General features: G+C 41.6%; 2 protein-coding genes across 4 annotated transcripts in view; one reads left to right on the top strand and one right to left on the bottom strand.

The window, feature by feature from the left end:
- Nucleotides 1-21,046, top strand: part of NBEA (neurobeachin) — a 663,869-nt gene that overhangs the window by 443,449 nt on the left and 199,374 nt on the right. The gene's annotated exons all lie outside the window — the stretch shown is intronic.
- Nucleotides 251-1,431, bottom strand: MAB21L1 (mab-21 like 1). The gene has a single exon (XM_056109166.1). It carries the CDS (start codon nt 1,334-1,336, stop codon nt 257-259), a length of 1,080 nt encoding a protein of 359 aa, XP_055965141.1. The 5' UTR covers nt 1,337-1,431; the 3' UTR covers nt 251-256.

The raw sequence follows: 21,046 nt of genomic DNA, 5'->3' as shown, positions 1-21,046 counted from the left end.
TCCTTTGTAAAGAACTCTTCTGATACTTGTGGGCTCGGGTTTTTCTCCATCCACTGCCCCTGCTTCTTTTACCCCCTTGGAGGGTGGGAGAGATGGTGCCTGAACTTTGCATTCTTCTTCCTTTTCAAGGAAGAGATTGTTTGCACTGCCGAGTGGAATCTTAGGAGAGGGGAAGCGGGGAAGCGGGGATGCGTGGGATTGAATCAGGACCCGGGGGAGCCGGATCACATTCCGGCCCTTGACGAAATCGCCCCGTCTAAAGTTTCTCCAAACTTTTTGGGTTGGTCAGGATCTCCCGCGCCAGGCGCCACGTTTGCTTGGCAGCGTTCTCCAGGGCCGAGTGAGGTTTGCCCTGGAACAGATCTAGGTTGGGTAGGAAGTAGTGGGGGCACCTCCGGCACTGCAGGCAGGAGATGAGCTGCAGCAAAATCCCGTTCAGCCGGTCCCCCAGGCAGGACTCGTCCCAGTCCGACTCCCGGGGATGCTTCTCGCACTCGTAGGAGACCAGCGTCTTCATGTGGTAGTTGTTCAGGGGCTGGCCGGGCAGCTCTAGGTGGCGGTCCCGCAGGGTTTTGAGGATGGAAAGGCATTTCTTCCGGCAGCCCCCCATCTGCAGCCTGTTCTCCGCCTCCGCGAACTGCAGCACCCAGGCGTCGCTCTCGGCCGAGCTCTGCTTGCCGGCCAGGGAGTGGCACTCCTTGGACAGGAGGTTGAAGCCCTCCGCCTTGACCTCGGCCACCCGGTTGGGGCCCGGCCAGGGGATGTGGGGCAGCGGCCAGTGCGCGGCGCTCCGGGGCCAGATGCCCGTGCACTTGAACGCCGGCGTGATCTGCACCACGTACCGGTCTCGGATCCGCAGTTTCACTTCGCTGGTGTCGGCCACCATCTTCACCACGTCCCGGTAGCTGCACTTGTCCACGGCCTGCGCCACCAGCGTCTGGAAGCGGGAGCGGATCTTGCGCGCCGAGAGGTAGCCCGAGGCGGTGATGAACTCCACCCAGAGGGACATGCTCCGCTTGCGCCCGTCGCTCAGCTTGAGCACGGCGCAGCCGGGCAGCGAGCCGTCGTCCACGAAGTTGAAGACGCCCATCTGGTTGAGGTAGAGCACCACCTCGAACTCGGTGGGCGAGACGACCTCGAGGCCCTCGTAGCGGTTGTCCATCTCGTTGAGCGAGCTGATGAAGCGCGGCTCCTGCACCTCCACCTCCTTGAGCACGTCGGAGACGACCTTGCAGACCTCGCGGATGGTCTTGGCGATGGCCGCCTTGCGCGCCTGGCACTTCTCGTTGTAGTACTTGTTGAGGTGGTAGACCAGCTTGGCCTGCGCCGCGATCATGTTGGGGCAGAGATCCGGGTTGTACACCGGAGTCTCGCAGTAGGCGCTGGGATCCAATGCGGCTGCGGGCGCTGGCGCCAACTTCGGCGGAGAATCGGGCCCGCGGCCGGCCGGCCGGCGCGCACCGGCTGCAGCCGAGAGGCAGAGCCGCCTGGGCCGAGGGGCGCCGCGCGCGGCGGGCTCAGCGGCAGCCGGCCCGGGCCCGGGTCGCGGAGCCGGCCGGCCTCTTAGGGGAGAGACGCTGCTCCCCGCCCCCGGCTCCCTCTCCTTGCCTCGGAGAACGAGTCCTCGCGGGCCTGCGTGCGTGCGCGCCGCGAGAGCGCTCCCGGGAGATCACCTTCCCGGCCGAGGAAACAGAAGTTGCGCCGAGACCCGCGGAGCTCCTCCGGCAGTCAGAATAGGCGCCCCTTTCCGTGTTTATTTGTGTGTCCCCGTGACCATTGTGTGTGCAGGACTGTTCGTCCGGCGGAGGAAGAGTGTGCAGCCCCTGTCGGGTCGGGTGTGCCTGTGTGTATGTCAGAAGAAGCTGGTTTGCCTGAGAGCCCAGATGCGCTCGTGTGGAAATTATAAAGGCAGGGCCAGGCAGGCTGGCGGCCAATCGCCACTGGGCTCGTCACGGCAGCCTCCTCCAGCTCCGACCCAGCTAATTAATCCCCCCTCGTGGACACAGGCACACAGACCCAAGGTGGGAGGCTGCTTGCCGGCGCAAAACCACCCAGGCCACCTAGACAGTGTTGGGAATCGAGAGGAATCTCGCGGCTTTGGTCTAACTTGAAGCATATTGACAGTTTGAAAAGACTTGCCAAAGCGATTCTCTTCTTGGGCTGAAAACCCTGTTTGTCTTTTTACCGTGGAAATGCAATACAGGTGTATTAATGCACATCCATCAAGGAGGGAACTAGAGGAGGCTTTCTAGAACAAAAGTCACTAACTTGCATTTACCATAGGATAATTAATGCCTGTTAGTCCTAGAGGTCTTCTTAAACGTAGGTTTCAGGTTTGCCCTGTCAAGTATATGCAAGGTGTCCTTAGATAGGAGGGGGGAAGTACCTGCATGCTTTTCTGGATGTTCCTGTTGGTTAGAATGATTTTTTTACAAAGTCACCCATTGGGCGGTGTTTTGCTTCCGCTTTTTCCTCACTGGCAGCGCTGGAAAGGAATCCGAAAAAGGTTGCTGCGTGTTCAGTGCGATCTGTCCAGTTGAAAGGGGGGTGCCAAGACATGTTTAGAACACCTTTCCCCTGTCCAGTGTTCTCTTACTCTTCAATAGCCTCGCCCAGTGTTTCAAGTGTAGAGCTGTTTTTAAAGCACTCTCAGAAATGTTTGAGAAGTAAATGGTCTTTGTGATCAAGACCTGATTTGAAATGTGAGTTTCTGATGAGCTGCACCGTAATACATGGGCTTCCAGAAGGGTCTCTGAGATGAGACCCACTGCCACACAGCTATGTGGAAATATACACGTGTGGGCGGTTGAGCTTGTTTACAGATGTACAGATAGTATCTTCACTGGCGACCTGACCTTTGCTCTTCTAGGGTTTCATTTGATTAAGTAGAAACATGATTTTTAAAAAGAAGAATAACAATTTGTACCCCTACCGCAGGATTTTACGGTTTAAATATCATTTTGACAAAATTTTGAAAGAATCAACATTTGTTGAAACCTTCTCATCAGATTGGGGGAGGGTGTTAATTCATTTATATAAACACTCCCCCACCCCTTTTTGACCAGATATATTCAGCAAAGGAAAGAACAGATAACTTAGGGATTCGGCCGTGGTTTTAGACCTAGGTCGATTTTTAATTTGCCTACCTTTCATTCAGTTACCATCTCTTTCGAATTAAAGAATTTACCAAAATTTCCGGCACGCGGGTTGCGACCACTTTGTTTCAGAGCCACAGGCAAGCTTTTGCTTTTATTATTTTTATTTATTTTGTTAGAGGTCCGATAGCACAACACCAAGCCCCCTATTATCTGCTTCCTCCTTACCCAAGAGCAATCCATTCCGATTTCGCCTCAAAGAGAGCTTTAGATTTGGGGCTCTTGGCAGCAATCTCCTGCATTACCTTAGGAGCGGTTTGGGGGACTGCCCCGCAGATCCCTCCCCACCTTGCGGGCGTCGCTGGTGCTTGCTCCGCTTCCTTTCCGCAGGCCGTGCCCAGAAGAGGGAGAGAAGGCGAGTCAGAGCCTAGAGAGCCGTAGCTGCGAAGGCGATGTGCAGTCCAGGGCATGCCAGGTCGGACCTCACCCGGTGCGGGTCCCCACGGGCCTCCTTGCCCCTGCCCCGCGCTCTCCCGGGCCGTGCTCTGCCTTCTCCGCCCGCTCCCCCTGCTCCCGCCGGCTTTGCCCTGCGTCCGAGCTTCCTTCGGACCTTCCTCCGCGTCCCCGATTTTTCCAGATTTGCGCCAGGCCCCGATTTCTGTCCCCGCGCCCCTGGACCTGCGCGCCGCCCCGCCCCACGTGGGCTGCACTGAGCCGCCTCTCTCTCTCCCTCTCCCCCTAGGACGGCGAGCGGGTGCGGCCCAGCGCGCTCTCCCCGCAGTTGCCACCGAGGGGCTCCCCGCCACCGGGTCCCCAGCCGTCTGGGGTGGCGGACGGCGGGCAGCGCGGCCGGGCGGGCGGGCGGTCTCGCCGGGAGGGCGCGAGGGGACGCGGGACGGCCTCGCCCGAGCCAGGCGCGCAGGTGGCGCATCTTCGGGGCTGGCTGTGCGGCTTAATTGGGTTAAAGCGGAGCTAAACACCGGAGCACTCGGCGCAGACTAATTGGTGTAACTGGGGCCTCTTCACTAACGATTTGCACTTTAAAGAAGAAAAATGGATGGTGCGAAAAGGACAAAAAAAAAAAAAATACTCGTTAACCCCGGAGTGTTGCAGGGAAGGGAAATCATTGGGCCTCTCGGAAGCCCAGACTTCTTTCCCCCTTTCCGGGGCTGCCTCCCTCGGTACCCTCACCCTGGGAGTCGACAGTGATTTCCATAACAGAGGACGCACCAGCCCGCTCTTCCCTCCCGGGTGAACCGGGCGCCCGGGAATAATACTCGGGCGCCAGTGCTGCTTGTCGCAGCAACACGGCGATTTTCTATTACACTGAGCACGTGAAATGAATTGCCTCTGGAGCTGCATCCTTTCAGTGACGTCGGCCGCTCATTGTTGAAGGGGAAATTAAACTATTCCGGGGAGTTTGCTTTCCGTCTTTAATTGAAATGACCTAGAGAGAGAAATTTAGACTCTGGCACAGTTGGGAGGCGGGGCTGTAGCTCCGCCGACCTCGACCTAAGTTTGGGAAATAGACTTTTTCAAAGGAATCACAACTATGTTCTAGTTCAGTTTTTGGAAATTATGCTGGGGCCCATTGAACTGTTTCTTTCCGATGGTTGTAAATACCTGGAGAGAGTGGAAAAGCAGTTTACCGACGTGGAAAGTTTAAGAAACGACTCGAATGACCCCAGTTTCATATTATTTTTAAAAACTATAAATAGAATCGTATAGTAGTTCCTACTAGAAGCTTGTGGGGGTTCCATGCTTCATAAGTGCCTAATTGTTTTCAGTGTTGTGTTGTGCAGGCATCTTTGACGTGAGCTAATAATAGAAAGATAATTGAAGAAAACTGACCTAATTGAAGGAAAAAGGCCCAGGAATCTCTTGGTTTAATGATATTTTGAGATGCTCGCCGTTTGAATGGTATTTGAGACTTTCAGCTCTAAAGGGTTTTTGTTCTTTTTTTTTTTTCAGTTTCCTTTCTTAGTTTGCTAGGTAGCCTTGCTATAAAATGGACATTTAAAAGAAAAAGAAAAAGAAAAAAAAAGTCTGAAGCACGTGGTCACTATAATTTCAGTACTACTAATGAATGTAATTAAGATACATAGTCTTTAATATATTGACGGACTTAAAATAATGGTAGCAAAGAAATCTTTCCTGAACTGTGAATTCTTAGATAGTCCCTCTGTAAACCTACTTAGCTCCTGTGGGTTACCAAAGTAATGGGCAGATAGTGACCTTATTAGGTTTAAAGAAAGTCTCTTATGTTGACAAATTTAGGATTGAAAAGTTCTGTTTTTTTAAATCTAATTTAAATTTGAATTACAAGTTCATAAATTTAAGAAATTGTGACCATTTGTCTAGATAATATTCAAACATATGTTAAGTGCTCACACAGATATTGTTTTGTGGATTTTTTAAAAAATCTGGCTGGTTGCTATTCTATTCACGAGTATTCATGAACTTAAAGTTTTATTTTTTTTAATATGTGCTTATTACACTGGGGAGATAAAAAAAATATGAAGTTGAGTTTATTAAATTATTTATCCCTACTGCTGGAGTGGCTTTGAAGGCTCATTGTATGCATCTGATTTCTCTCCCCTCCTCCTTTTTTTGAAAAATTCATCCAGCCTATTTCATCTGTTTCATTCTGCCAGACCCAATATATTTCCTTTTTTACACTAGAGAAATTAAAGACAGATATTTGTGCGAGGTTTTCTTTATGTGTCACATTAAATAAAGTAAAATAGAGAAAATTTTTCTGGTAATCTAATTTGATGGCATCTGTACCTTTTTCTTCCTGTTGTGACTCTTGGTATAAGAATACTTGAAGCAAAATAGTTGGGAAACTTCAAAAATTTCAACAATTGCTTAAAAATATATTTAAAACCAGGTTCCTTACAAAAGTAGATGGTTGAGGTCACTGTTTGTATCATTTAAGCCTTGTTCTATTCCTTTAACCAGAACATCCCGCTAATTGTGATTATTTTTTTAAATATATCCATCATTTTCATATTTATAGTGGGAACTACATTTTTTCCTAAAGTGTTGCCCAGTAAATGTATGATAGGTATTAATGTACTTGAGAAAGAACATAACTTTAAGATTACATATGTAGTTGTAAGCATACCTTAACAGAATTCTTGCCATTGCCTAATTTGCAGATTTGAGCTAATTCTGAATAATTCTATTTTGATATTCCAGGAAAATTAAACCCTGGATCATTTAGATAATTATTTCAGTAGCCTTACTTCATTTAAACACCTCACTTCATTTAAATACATATGTCTAGGATGTTTTAAGTACACAAAAATTAGGGTGGGGGAATCACCAACTGAAAGATTGTCTTATTGTTCAAAATAAGTTGTGACAGATAACCCTTCCCAAATGCTTAAGGGTACTGGAATCCGTCATCATTTTTGAGTATCAGTGAAGCTGATTCCAGTATTCCAGTTTCTCAGGCACCCTTTAGAACATCACCGTTACGTTTACACTCTATAAATCTAAAACTCATTTTGCCAATTTTTTGCTTATATTTTTCATTTAGATATTATAGAGAGAAGATTATTTGGTTCATATGCATCTTTTCTACATGATTACGTATGTGAAAGCCAGATATTTCTTTATCTGTAGCTAACCTGGATGTATGGGCATTTGCATGTATGAATACATCCTGAGTATTCTTTGTAAACTTCAGTTTTATTGCGCTTAGAGAAAACAGTGAAATCAGTTGCAGTTAGTGTTTGTTAATCTATATAACTGTAATAGGTCATCAGGCCTACATTGGTCTCATTACAGTCTCTTACTGTATGTGATTAAGTCACTGAAAATATTCAAAGTGACCTTGAGACTAAAAGATGGTATGTAGATAATCAGCTTCCAGTGATTGTACATCTAAAATAACCTTTCCTATTTCTAATGTATGACTTTGAAGCTCAGTTTTGTAATGAACAAAGCAATTCTGCTAAACTGGATTTATATTTTTAATGATCAGTCACTGGAGTCACAATTTAAAGTGATAATTACATTAAATAAAAGACCTTTTAGCTAGATATATATGTGTGTGTGTGTGTGTGTGTGTGTGTGTGCAATAACATGCTTCATAGAAAAAAGGAAAATCAGTTAATAAGTAAAAACGTCTTTATACCTTTATAGAGAGAAATTACAAATATTATATGAGAACAGATCACCTAAATAATATTTTATTTTCACTCTTACATATTTTCACTATTCTACACATTCTAATAGTATATCAACATGTACTACTTATTAAAGGTGCATTATTCCTTATTATGTTGTCAGAAATATTGAGCCAAAAGTGGTAGTAAATGGTGAATACTTTTTTTTAGTCTTCAATATCTTCATTCATTTATCAGCCACCTAGATCAAATCAAAAGCATGGAAAGAATAATTTGTAATATATTCTGTTTCTAATAAAAAAAAACAATGTGTTGAGTACATTAAGTAGCGAACTCAGTAAAATAGGTGCAGCTTTATTTTTAGATGAAACACATTTTTCATTAGTTGAAGTCAGGTTTATTGCTATATAATCTGTGTATAGTACTCTTCTGTGGATTTTTGGTATAAATTGTCATCCTCCAAATTCTGACAAATATAGTTTGAATCACATCTGGCACAGACACACAATGCTTCCGCCTGCACAAAAAGTTTTCTCGTGTTCCTGTTTTCTTTTTTGTACATTATATGATTCTTTATGAGTATCTGAATTATTCTAGTTCGATACAAAAATCAGTAGATTTATCAAGCAACAATTTATTTTATCATGCTTCTATCTTAAGACCAGCTTTAATCCAAACACAGTAAAAGGCAAGATATAAAACGGTAGTTTAGATATACTGCAATAACTTTATCAATTTTACTTTGCATAAAAATTGCTTAGTTATCAAGTTATAAAACTATAATACTTGGTAAAGATCCAGTTTCAAGTTAATTTCAAATTTTATGTTTGCAAGAATATGTTATTCCTACGAACATAATTTATACCTTGCATATCAATATTGTAAGAAACAGGGACTAATATATGTTAGTGATATTTGAGGTATATAATATTACTAGATTTCTATCACTAGAGAATTAAATCTGCTTAGTATTTAAATTATGTTTGACTTTAGATTTTCAGTAAATCCTTCCTTTGAGTTAGGGGATGTAAGGAGTTTATTAGAGCAAATATTAATTAATACATATACAGTCTTGCAGCATATGTTTATAACCTTAATTTTATATAAATATGTTGTGTCATTTAAATTTGTGTGGTTATAAATACTCAGGAGAATTCTCAAATTGGAAGAATACAAGCATTTTCATGATAATGTTGCTCTTTCAAGATTTTTTCCCTTTTATACATTGAAATAATACAACTTACCTTCTATGTCTTCTCCACTATGTGTAAATGTTTTCTGTTCTTTAATTTGGTAGTTACAAAATAAATTTTGATGTTATCTATGTTTACAGGCCTGTTAAGATAGAAGTTATTCCTTTCTAAAGAATCTTAAACCTTCTTTGGAATTTGCAAGACAGTCTGTGCAGGCAGCCTACATTTACATATACGCGTACGAACACAGACACACACATTCAAAACATATACATAGGAAAAGCGCAGGGTTGCAGCCAGTAAAAGACTGAATCATTCTCCATGTTATTTTTGTCTTCACCTGTTAAAGGGAAACAGCTATTCAACATAGGATTCTTGTTACCCCCCAGAAGTAATACCACATCTGTAAGATTGTTGCATCTTATAGATTTCAGTAATGCAGTAAGAGATCCCAACATAATGGGCTTTGCAAATATAATAACTAGAAATTCCAACAGCATTTATACTGGAGTCTATCGGATGGCAGTCTTGAATGTCATAAGCCTTTAATTGTGCAATAGAAAAGTTTAAATATTGCTAGCTATAAAAGCAAAAGATACTGCACAAATATTTTATGCATAATATGTTTGCATACATATAAAAACATTTTCCTGATTCCGAATTGGCTTTCGCTCTTTTATAACAGACCAAGGTTAAATTTTTTGCAACCTGAACCTGTATTTGATAAGCAAATTGCATTAGTCACAAGGGGACAGAGAAAAGACTAGGGGGTGGGGGTTGGTGTGTTTTTGTTGTGTTTTTTTCCCCCTTTACTAGCAAATTCAGTTCTTCATTTGTTTTGCTCTCCACGCTGCATTAGCACAGTTTTCCCCTGTGTGCATCTGCCAGTGTACAATTTAGCCACGGGCATCTGTAGACCTTGTGGTGATCAGTATTGCAGGCAAAAGCCATATGTGTTTAAATAAAAAAAAATCTCTTTATTTCATTTGCTGTTTTAACTGGATGGATAACTTTTGTGCCTCAAGACAGAAGAAGAAAAAATACAGAAATAATTAATTGCCTCTATTCTTGAGGCAGTTTCATTTCCCCCTCCAATATGGAATGCTTGTCAGCTTTCCTGATAAATGACTGCATGTATTTGCATAGATTTTACATTAACACAAAAATTAGTTTTATTTGTGGAAAACTAGTTTACATAATAATATAAAGCCGAGTGTTATTGATTATGTTTTCAAGCATTGATGATTTTTAAAAGGATTTAAAGCACTCTTATTTTTCAGAGAACTGGTCAACTTATTTCTTAATTTAAACTTTCTTTTGTTTTTTGTAGCTTGGTACTAATAAGATAAACACTTATTAAACTTTTAAGCTTAAGGATTTCTTTTCAATATGTAGCAAGCATGCTGTTTCAAACAAAGAGTAGAACTTTGGGGGTTAAAAAATATTCAGCTCTTAAACTTCTGCTGAGGAATGTTTTAAAATATTTATTTCATCAGTTACAGACCCCTCAAACTACGGGAATGATCACCTGTATAAGCGATTTAAGTTTCTTAGACATGTTATCAAAAAGATAGGTCTTATATTGGGTGGCTGCAGTCTTGCCTCCTTCCTGGTGTCTTAATCACTTCTTGCTACCAAATTTTAAATATATCTGTTTCCTCCGTTTCTTGTGTATCCTTAATTAATTGATCACTCTCATCCAGCCTTGGAAGGAGAGCTCAGGAAGCAATGTGCTGGAATTATTTGGGTGCGGAAAACAGTGCTTCCTAAGTGGCAGGCAGTGGATAAACCATTCATACCATAATCTGGCATCTTGTTGTCTAGAGGCAACCTGCTAATTATGTGCTATCATTGTATTATCCATGTTACGGAAAATTCAAATATGTTCACTGCTGTTACTTACATCACAAAGCTTTTCATAAAGTAGACTTGATCCTCCAGAAACCTACTGTACTTACTGGCAACCTAAACCCAGAGCGTCTCTGCCACTTCTTGATTCTGGGACACCCTGGGTACCAGCTGTCACAGCTTAGCTAATGATGACAAATGCCCCTCTCTATGCAGATTGCAGAGCTTGCAGGCTGCTGCGAAAGGCAACCAGATTACCTTTCTTCAGATAGGAACTTAACCTTTTAAACTGATGTCAGAATGAAATTATCAGTGGTGAGAGTTTCAATATCTGTATCTTGAAGAAACAAAAGTCAGAACCATATCAGAAACACTCACTCGCTTCCCTTCCGCCCCCATTTTTGTATGATTTACACGGCTTTATCCTGGAATGCTATAAATGTTCTTCATCGAGAAACTCCAGGTAAACTAGACTTCCCAACCAAATTGGACTGTATGTAGGGCCAGAGAGAGTGCAGCTGGCAAACGCTTGCCTTGCATACAGCAGACCTGGGTTTGATCCCTGTCACTGCATCTGGTCTCTCAAGCCTGCCAGAAAAGATCACTGAGCAGTGCCAGCAGTAAGCCTTGAGCACAGCTGCTTGTGGCCCTAAAACAAAACAGAACAAAACAAAAACTCCATATAACCAAGTGGAGTGAATGGTTGAGAAAATCTTCCAAATCGTTTAGGCCAGAAAACAGACTAATCAGATTTTGAGGGAGCATATATGGCTCCCTTCTCATCATCTGAATGGTAAAGTATCTGTTTTCCTGCTATGTGTATAGTCCCAGCCTATTTCAAGTAAATGTTTATTTCCTTCAATATCTGTGAATGATTTCAACAATTAAGACTAATGGTTGCTAATGATTGTTTTTCTATTTTCAAACTTGACCTTTTGCTTTAAGTTCTAATTTGTTCATTAGAAATTTGCTCTTATGATACACTTAATCTATGTTTTTTTAAAAACAATAACAGCCACCATTAACCAGAAAAAACACACATGGAATATACTGCCTGTTAGATGAAATAATAGTTGAAAATTTCAGCTTTCACTTTTTTATTTACAAAAGACTTTAATATACGTTCACTCATTTGATAAAATAATTCTGAGCTGATGGCTGGGATGACTCAAGAACTGTGTAACACATGCCTCGCATGTTCGAGGTTCTGAGTACAATTTGGCCCCAATGTGTCCCATCCACCAAATCCAACATCAGTGGACATGGCCCTAGAACCAAAACTTAAGGCATCCCCAGAACTTCCCTTGACTCTCCCATCACTGCTGGGTTGGCCCCTATTGAAGCTAATAGTGATAACTCTAGCTGAGAGAAATAGATGATAAAGAATAGTGGTTATTACTTTGTAAGTCTTTCATTTAGCAATAAAAAGAATGAGGTTTAGAAAAGTTAAGTATCTTAATAAGGGTCACACAAGTAAGTACAGAACTAGCCCTGTCTAACAGGAAAATCTGTAAGCCCTATAATATTTAGACTATGTGTAATAGAGTTAGATGTGTATATGCATGTGCATGAATGCATATGTGATTTCCTGTCTTTGTCCAGAAAAATTTTTGAACAGCTGCTATTGGTATAAGTATTATTCTAAGAGAAAAAAATCAACTACGGGCTTGAATTTACACTAAGAATATGATTTTATTTTAAAGATTAAGTGCTTTAACAAGGATTGTAATTATATATTGAGACATTCTATAATTTTCATGTAACTAGTATAATACCCTATGAGTTGTTATATATTTTCCCGTGAATAGGGAGAGACTCTGAAACATCTCTGGAGAAGTATAGATACAGAATTTAATAAATTTCACATTAGACTGATTGGACTGAAGAGCCACTTTATTATCAACCCAGTTAAATTTAATCCAGTTATAAAAGTGTTGGATTACTTCAGTAGTTACTTGAGTAGTGTATTTTTTATGCTTTTGTCTTCAGTCTGTGGCATTAATACAAATCATAATGATGTATAGATTATGATTCAAAACATCTTACAAACTCCTTATTAGCATGAATGTTAATACATGGAAATAGAGTGATTTCCAAGACATTTTTGTGAATGTCAGTTGTTTTCATTTCTTTTTTGCTTTGGCTTTTATTTATCTTTTTCTTTTTTTTCTTTTTGGGGTCACACCCGGTGATGCACAGGGGTTACTCCTGGCTTTGCACTCAGGAATTACTCCTGGTGGTGCTCAGTAGACCATATGGGTTGCTGGGGATCAAACCCAGGTCAACCGCTTGCAAGGCAAACGCCCTGCCTGCTGTGCTATCACTCCATCCCCAGTTGTTATCATTTCTTACTAAACTTTTCTTTGGGAATTTAGTGTAAGATTTTTTTTTAGATAAGATCCTTCTATATATCTAATTATAAATTTTCTGTCCTTGCATATTTTAATCGTAAAGTACTACTTAGAGTCATTAATCATTACAAATGCTTAATGAATTATAACTGTTTCATCATATATAAATTTTATAGAATTAACAATGAGTGGGCTGGAGCTATCGTACAGCGGATAGGGCATTTGCCTTGCATGCAGCCAACCTGGCCCACCCGAGTTCAATTCCTCTGCCCCTCTCGGAGAGCCCGGCAAGCTACCGAGAGTATCTCGCCCACACGGCAGAGCCTGGCAAGCTCCCTGTGACATATTCGATACGCCAAACACAGTAACAACAAGTCTCACGATGGAGACGTTACTGGGCCTGCTCGAGCAAATCAATGAAAAATGGGAGGACAGTGCTACAGTGCTGACAATGAGCACTTTATTAAAATTTATCTTGCAACTAGTAATGGGAAGATTCTACCTCATAAGTCATTTTAGAGCATGGCTGGTGAGAACTTCAGAAAAAAATATGATGTAACTCTTGACTCTCTTATCATTCTAGCCTTTACTGTTGAATTCTTTCATGAGAAATTCATTCTTTTTCTCAGATAGTTCTTGCACATTAAGACAGCTTCAATTGTTAGAAAGCTTGTCCTGATATTTAACCAAAGTTTTTTCCCTTGAAACTTTGCTCTTTTCTGCAAGAGCAGTAGGATGGCCTTGGTTCACACCTATCGGTACTCAGGGTTTCCTTCCATCTTAGTGCTCCAAGGTTATTCCTGGACAGCCCTGGGAGACCACTGAGTCCTGACTGAGGACTTTGTGCATGCAGAATGTTCCAGCCCTGTAAGCCATCTCCCCGGTCCCACATATCCACCCTTAGATGCCTATTTTTCCTTCTGTCTCCTTCCTTCCTTTATTTTGTTTGTTTGTTTGTAGACGTCACCCACTGGTGCTCAGGACTTACTCCTGGCTCTGCACTCAAGAATTATCCCCAGGGTTGCTCAGGGGATGATATGCCATGTGGGGATCGAACCTGGGTCAAAGCATGCAAGGCAAATGCCCTACCTGCTCTACTATATTTCTGACCCTGTCTTCTTTTGACAGAAAGAAGTAGGTTCCTTAAATTCAGTATTTAAGTTACGAAGTTGGATATTCTTTGACCTTTAAACCATTTCATCTATCGCCTAGTTTAAGTCACTTCACATTTTAGGTCTGATTCTTTCACCACTTTTACTTCAACAGCTGTGCCTAAAATCCATTCCTTACAGAATACATTGATGAATGAACTTGGAAAGAGACACTGCTTAAATGAAACAAAACATATTAGGTTGCTTTCTCCTCTGGGGGGGAGCGGGAGGACAAGGGGCATCTATAAACAAATAAACAAATAACAAATGAGCCATGTAGTAACCAATATCCTAGTTATTTCATTAATTTTATGTTGCTGGAGTACTAATTACACGATTTTTATTTTTTCTCTGTCTCATTTATCTTTTTCTCCTGGCTAATTTTTTATGGCTCAACTGGTAATAACAAATTATATGTCACAGTTTTAAATAATAGTAAATAGGCATAAAATTCCTTTGAAAATATTTGCCATAAGCTTCATATGCAGCATTCATAGCAAGGCAGAATTTAACTATAACAAATTTTCAGTTTTACCAAGCCTAAGTATGCCAAGCTAATGTATTTAATAAAGTAAAGTAAAGTAAAGTAAAGACCCTCCCATTGATCATCAATTTGCTCGAGTGGACCCAGTAACGTCTCCATCGGAGACTTTGTTGTTACTGTGTCTGGCATATCGAATCCGTCATGGGGAGCTTGCCAGGCTCTGCCGTACAGGCGAGATGCTCTCGGTAGCTTGCCGGGCTCTCCGAGAGGGGCGGAGGAATCGAACTCGGGTCGGCCATGTTGGCTGCATGCCAGGCAAACACCCTACTGCTGTGCTATCGCTCCAGCCACAGATTAAATTTACTATTCCATATTTTACAATTTTTTTTAGCCAAACTCTTAAAGTCCTGGGATCAGGTATGTGGCTCAGTAGAAAAGTATGTGCTCCCTATGTGTGAGGCCAGAGTATCATCCCCAACTGTACAAAAATAGTAATAAAGAAGCACTTAAAATCCTAATGCAAGTTTAGTATGAGTTTATCCAGATAGATAGCTAATAACCGAACACCATTTGGAATAAAATAAATACTTAATATATTTTTACATTTATCAGTTTTTCTTTCACAATACATGCTTTGTATGCAAATGGAGTGCAAATGCTTTCAAAGTGCTTAAACAATGCACAAGAATATTAAATACAAATTACTTGGATAAGAGGATTTTTACAATATTATAGGGATGACTTTTATTTTCATTAATCAAATTAACCTTTTGATAGTGAAAGTGACTTATGTAGTAGAGCAAAGGTAAATGCTGTTAAGAGGAATATCTTCCATAAGTTGAAATCAGTATGATAAACACTTGTTCTTGAAAGCTTGTCAAGAAGATCTAGTCTGTTCGTATTCTTTTCTTCAAAAGGAATGCCTGAACTGCACATATAGTAACTTAGAGGGAATTAGTGAATGTGAAAAAGTTTCCATTCAATAACAAAAAGTTTTCTGCAAAATATAATCAGAAGATTAAGGAACCTAAAGTAGCCCATATTAAGTGAGGAAATGAGAAAACACAAAGTATTTTTTATTTCACTGTTTTAAAATAGAAAGTCCCTCAATTTTGTGAGCGTGTGATTTATTTTAAAGCCTTAAATTTCAGTAAGTGAAGGCACATGTTTTATTTGCCAACTTTTTTCCCCTAAAACGATTTTTTTGTTGTTCATTTCATTAATTTCCTATTGCTGTGACATAGCGGCAAGAGAACACAAAGCCAGCCTGCCTCTGACTTGGCTTTTATGCATTTTGTGTCCTGAATGGAGAGTAAGGAAGTCCAGTGCTTTTTACAAAAGGCACATTCTCAAGTGAGGAGCTGCCCCATCTGTTTCATCTGGTGGCTTATGCAATAAGTGGTGTTATCACATGCATCTAAATGTGCAAGCAGTTGTTTTATGAACTCTTTCTGAGCTTTGAGGAGTTTATAAGTTGCCTTTTCCATTGTGTGTCAGTCCCAGCTGACCCCAGTGCATTCTGCCGAGCATATTTGGGGGATAATTAGAACTAATGAAGCCTGGAACACAGTTAATGATTTGTATTTACCCTCTTGTCTAATCCCTAAGACTGCCTCCAATCATAAGCTATTTTTCCCCCAGCATTGTGTTGACACAGCTACTCTATTTTGGTACATGTTTGATAGGCATTAGAAATAAGTGAGGTATTTTGAAGTACTGAGGAAAACCTATTTAAAAGTTTATGTTTTCATTCATTCCCCAGGGCTGGCTGAAGGGTTGTCTGTTCTTCACCACCTTCGATTTTTGTTTCTCTCTAAAAATGTTTCCAGCACTGTAAGTAGCTAGTAGGGTAGAAAACATCACAGGATTAGAATGCCCTACGAAAACATACCAACTGGAAAGCAAAACCCGACAAACAACATATTTGAGAATTATTATTCATGGGGTTCTATTTCTGAATGAATTTTCATAGGAAAGTCCGAAAACTTTTTAAAATCTTTATGAACAGGCATCATGTTTCAAAGCTGCATCGTGAATACTGTTTCACTGTCCTCAGTGTTGAGAATGGCATTTCCTGCCTGCCTTCACCCTCGATGCAGAGACTCCCCAGCCTGTAACTTTTTAAACCCCATCAACTTACTTTCCTGTTCTAACTGTTGCCATGAGTGGCACTTTGTTGTGAAGGTTAAGATCTGTAGCTTACTGAGGGCATGCTAGAACAAGGACAGATACAGCTGCCAACGAAGGGAGACTGTAACTTTATTAAAGCCTTTTACACTCAGTAAATAAGATACTGAAGTCTTCGTGTAGTGGATTTCTGTTCCCTATCTCCTGTCTGGTCTCCTTTTGTCTTAGCGGCATTTGCCCTTAGAATTTTTGCTTGGGGGTCTGCAGAAATAGTACGGCAAGTTAAGTTGCTTGCCTTTCACACAGACAACTCAGTCTCCAGCACCATATATGGTCCCCTGATCGCCATCAGGAGTGACTCCCTGAGCACAGAGCTAGGAGTAAGCGCTGAACACAGCCAGCTGTGGTGCAAAAGTAAAAGAAAATGTTTTCATCTATTGATCTTAGTATTTAATATCCAGCATACCCTAGAACCCAGATAATAAATGTCTTGAGAACAAATTCTCCTTTTAAGTTCACTTAAATACCTTAAGTAGATTATAGGTAGCCAGCTGACTTGAGTATCGACCAAGGAACCAGTTGGAGATTGTTACTTCTCATTATGCAGTATTCATTGCTGTGGGCTGGAGAGAGAGTGCAAGAGGAAGGTAAGAGTAGGGTGCTTGCTTTACATGCCTCTAACCTGTAGGTTTGATCCCCGGCACTCCAGAGGGTTCCCTCACCAGGAGTGATCTCTGAGCACCACCGGGGTAGTCCCAAAACAAACACAAAAAATCATTGTTTGCTCTGGTAGAATCTAGTCGTTACTCTTTCACCAGTTATTTCACTGATTGCCTGAAAGTCAGCTAAATACTCAAATTAAATGCCTTAGAATCTCAAAGGAATTAATCAAACAAAAAAAGTTCAGGTTATTGTTGTTGCTTGTACTTGTAGACATCATTTAAAGGGGCCATAGAATGAGTTATAAAATGAGGCAATACTAAGTTCTTATTGTATTCTGCGTTCCTGATTTAGATTATGCTTTCATTTTCTCAACATCAGCTCAGAATTGATACTGCCACTCTTTACTTCTTTCAGTCTTAGGGAACTGAGAAAATGAGAAGTTCAGTAACGCCTCTAACTCTAGAATTCAGGGAGTTCATGAATGAAATCTTTGAGGCACATTTTTGTAGTTCAAATTTCAGTGCTCACTCACCACAATAAGCGTGTCCTCTCTAAGTTTATTTTCTAACATGTAAAAGAGGAATGTTAACACCGATATCACAAGGTATTTGCAGGGATTAAATAAACTAATGTACATGAAACATTTTCACCTTGTATTTCTGGCGTGTGTTTACTACTCAAGACCCCACCGCTTTTTCTGTCCCTCGGCCCCTGAGCTTATCTAGCGTAGTGCTTAGGGATATATTTGTTAAATGAATAATTAAATGAGTATCATCTGTCCTGCACTTCCCAGTGGAAGAATTTGTTAATTTTGCTGGTTGCTCTGACAGCTCACAACAGATGCTCCATGGTGAGTGAGTGAGTATTCACCCTATTCTCCCCAATAAAGTACATTGATAGATTCCACATTTATATTTCCAGCCAAGACCTCTCCCCTCAGCTCCAAACTCATCTATCCAGCTGTCTCCCCTACATCTTCTCCCAATATATCCAAACTGAATACCTGCCTGTCAGCCCCAACCTGCTCCTCTTACTCACCCAGGCCTCAGCCAATGGTGATTCTTTTTGTCCAGTGGCATAAGCCAACAGCTTGGCTTCCATCTTTGATGCCCTTCTTGCTTTTTTGTTTTCATAGCCCACAACTAATACATCAACACATTCTCCGTAATATGATCATCTCTCACCAACTTAATAGCTTCTTCCTGTTCAAGTTACCATGACTTCTAATGTGTATGACTAGTGACTCAAGTGGCACCCTGACTTCCTTCCTTTGCTCATTCCTGCGGTACACCTGACATCCTTCTCTGGAAGTGACAACCAAAATGACCCACCAAAAATGAAATTCAGATCATGCCACCCTGACTTTCAGAATTCCCTAATGGTACCCCATCAGAGTAAATGTCTAAATTTTGAAATGACCAATTAGCCCTACAATTAGCCTCTGTCCACCCTATTTTCCATCCTTGCCCTTCTGACATCGTCTGCTGCTGTCACAATTACTTTGTCTCCATTGAGCACACTGGCACCCACTCTGCATTTTCTGATACCTCTGTAGGGAACTTTCTGCATTATCTGCCTGCCTTTCTCCTGTCTGCCCTTCAAGTGTTTGCCATGTTCAAAATCGAAGTACGTCCTCTTCTAGTCATTCTCCCTCCTCTATCTTTAACTTCTTTCCTTCTCCCACTGTCACTGTGTACTTATCACATTTAACATCTCCCTTCCCCAATTTAACTTACGCTTTTTATCCTTGTTACTAGAAACATACTTTGTTATATAAACAAACAAACTGAAATGAAAGACATAAAACAGTTTGCATTACACAGGAGGTACAAGACTGTTTGAGTGGCACAGCAAGTAGGGTGTTTGCCTTGCATGCAGCCAACCCGGGTTCGATTCCTCCACCCCTCTCGGAGAGCCTGGCAAGCTACCGAGAATATCTTGCCTGCACGGCAAAGCCTGGCAAGCTACCCGTGATGTATGTGATATTTCAAACACAGTAACAACAATTCTCACAATTTGTTGTGAGATGTTACTGGTGCCCGCTCAAGCAAATTGATGAGCAAATGGAGGACAGTGCTACAGTGCAGTACAGTAACAGCAAATAAAATAGTTTTCTATCTACAAAATAGTGATTTAATAACAAGCAAGGAAGTCTAAGTTATTTTGTTGTTCTTTTTGTGCCACATCCTGCGATGTTCAAGGCTAACTCTTGGCTCTGTACTCAGGGGTCACACCTGGTGGTGCTCAGACATATGACGTGCTGGGGATCAAACCAGCATTGACCACGTGCAAGGCAAGTGCCCTGCCCAGTACTGCATCTCCCGCTCCAAACCTAAGTTCTTAATGAGGGCAACTATTGCCTCCCATTGTTGCATACCTAGAATCTAAAACAGGGCCTTTCTTATAATACTTAATATCTGCATAAATGGAAACAGAAAGAGAAGTAAAGACAGAGAATATGAAAAAGAAAGGAATAAAAAGAAGTTAATTGTGTTGAATATTATATCTCTGATAACACCCTTGAGACTATAGTTAAAGATTATCATACCTTGATAATTCATGATTCTTAAACCGCTCTTGGCATCATTGAGTTCTGCTTCTTTTTTTTTTATTGTATTTTTTTTTAATTTTCTCTTGACAAAAGGAATTAACTCATTCTATGTTTGCATGTTTGCTGATACTGGAAACTTATATAACATTTTCTGGGTAGCAGATAGTTGAATGTCATTTTTCTTGTGGCCCCAGAATTGGCATATGAAACCCAGAGCTGAGAGCAAGAAGCATCTCTACTTCGTAGAATATTCTTTTAGGTGTCCAAGTTCTAAAGAAGGAAAAGCAACTGAGGCTAGATATTGAAACTTCCCTTCGAAGTGTAAAGACTAAGCTAAAAAACATAAACAAGCATATATATAGCCTCTCGGATGGAGATGAATGTTCAGAGGAGTGGGTATTAATCTGAAGTTTGGAAATAATAAACGTGAGGTTCAGAGAAGCAACTGAAGGTAATCTAATGAGAACTGGGACTTGATTGTAACGCCAAGTCTGTGCTGGCTCACTCCCTTCCTTTGGCACCCTGCTTGCCCTTCTTCACTGACTGGCTTTTTATCTCTAACTGAGCTCCCTTTTCTCTTTCTTCTTTAGCTCCTTCAGTATGAGTTTACTATATAGGTTTTCTCTTCTCATGCATAGAGACTTGGTTCTTCTCTGCTTAGATTGTGCCAGGACTCTAGCTACAGTTCTGACCTCCTCGTTAAGCATTGTATATTTTCTGCTTCCTGGTAGGCCCTGTCCAGAGTAAGGTTCCTGCCCTCTCTCTTGTCTGTATTACCTCATTCTCTCGAGAAGTTGCAAGCTTTTCTCAGGGCCTGTTTCCCCCATCCCCCCACTGTTTCTATCATTGACTTGAGGTAACCTTATGATTCCAGAGACTGTCAGGGCACTCACTTGTCTTCAGCTTAGCTCCTCTTCCTCATTTCCTCCTTCTCTTCCTCCCTGTGCTCTGTTTACCAAGACATCATATAGATTTTCACTCTTCAGCTCTTTCACTTTCATTCTTACCAACCACCTTCATCCTACCTCATGTCTTTATCATTTTGTTAGGGATTGTTGTTCCTCTTTCTGTTTTTTCCTTTGTTGTTCACAATAAAAAAAAAATTGTAATGTTGCTGAGTTGACTTCTTCACTTACCGCATCTCTCACATTACTCCCCTCTTCAAAATTCTTAAACGTCTTATGGGGCACCCTTCTAGTTGGTGCTCAGGGGACCCTCTAGGCCAGCAGGACTGGTGCAGGGTTCCAAGGATGTGGGGATGCTGCAGCCGCCCTGTGGGGCAGAGAGTTACCCAACCACCCCTATGGTGCTGGTGCCCCCCCCCCCCGCCCCAGGGCCACTCCTAGTGAGTCTAGGGGCCCTGTGGTGTCAGGGATCAAACTGGGTCGACCCATGTGCCTTACACCTGTCCTATTTCTTTGTCCCTGTTCAAAATGTGGTTTGACCC

This window comes from Sorex fumeus, unplaced genomic scaffold (assembly GCF_029834395.1).
Source record: "Sorex fumeus unplaced genomic scaffold, SorFum_2.1 ptg000008l, whole genome shotgun sequence".
Lineage (NCBI taxonomy): Eukaryota > Metazoa > Chordata > Mammalia > Eulipotyphla > Soricidae > Sorex > Sorex fumeus.
Note: the sequence above shows the minus strand (reverse complement) of the source record. Positions and strands in the feature narration are given on the sequence as shown.

What these genes read in the sequence shown, in the direction of transcription:
- MAB21L1 (XM_056109166.1), bottom strand. Translation starts at nt 1,336, where the DNA reads ATGATCGCGGCGCAGGCCAAGCTGGTCTACCACCTCAACAAGTACTAC.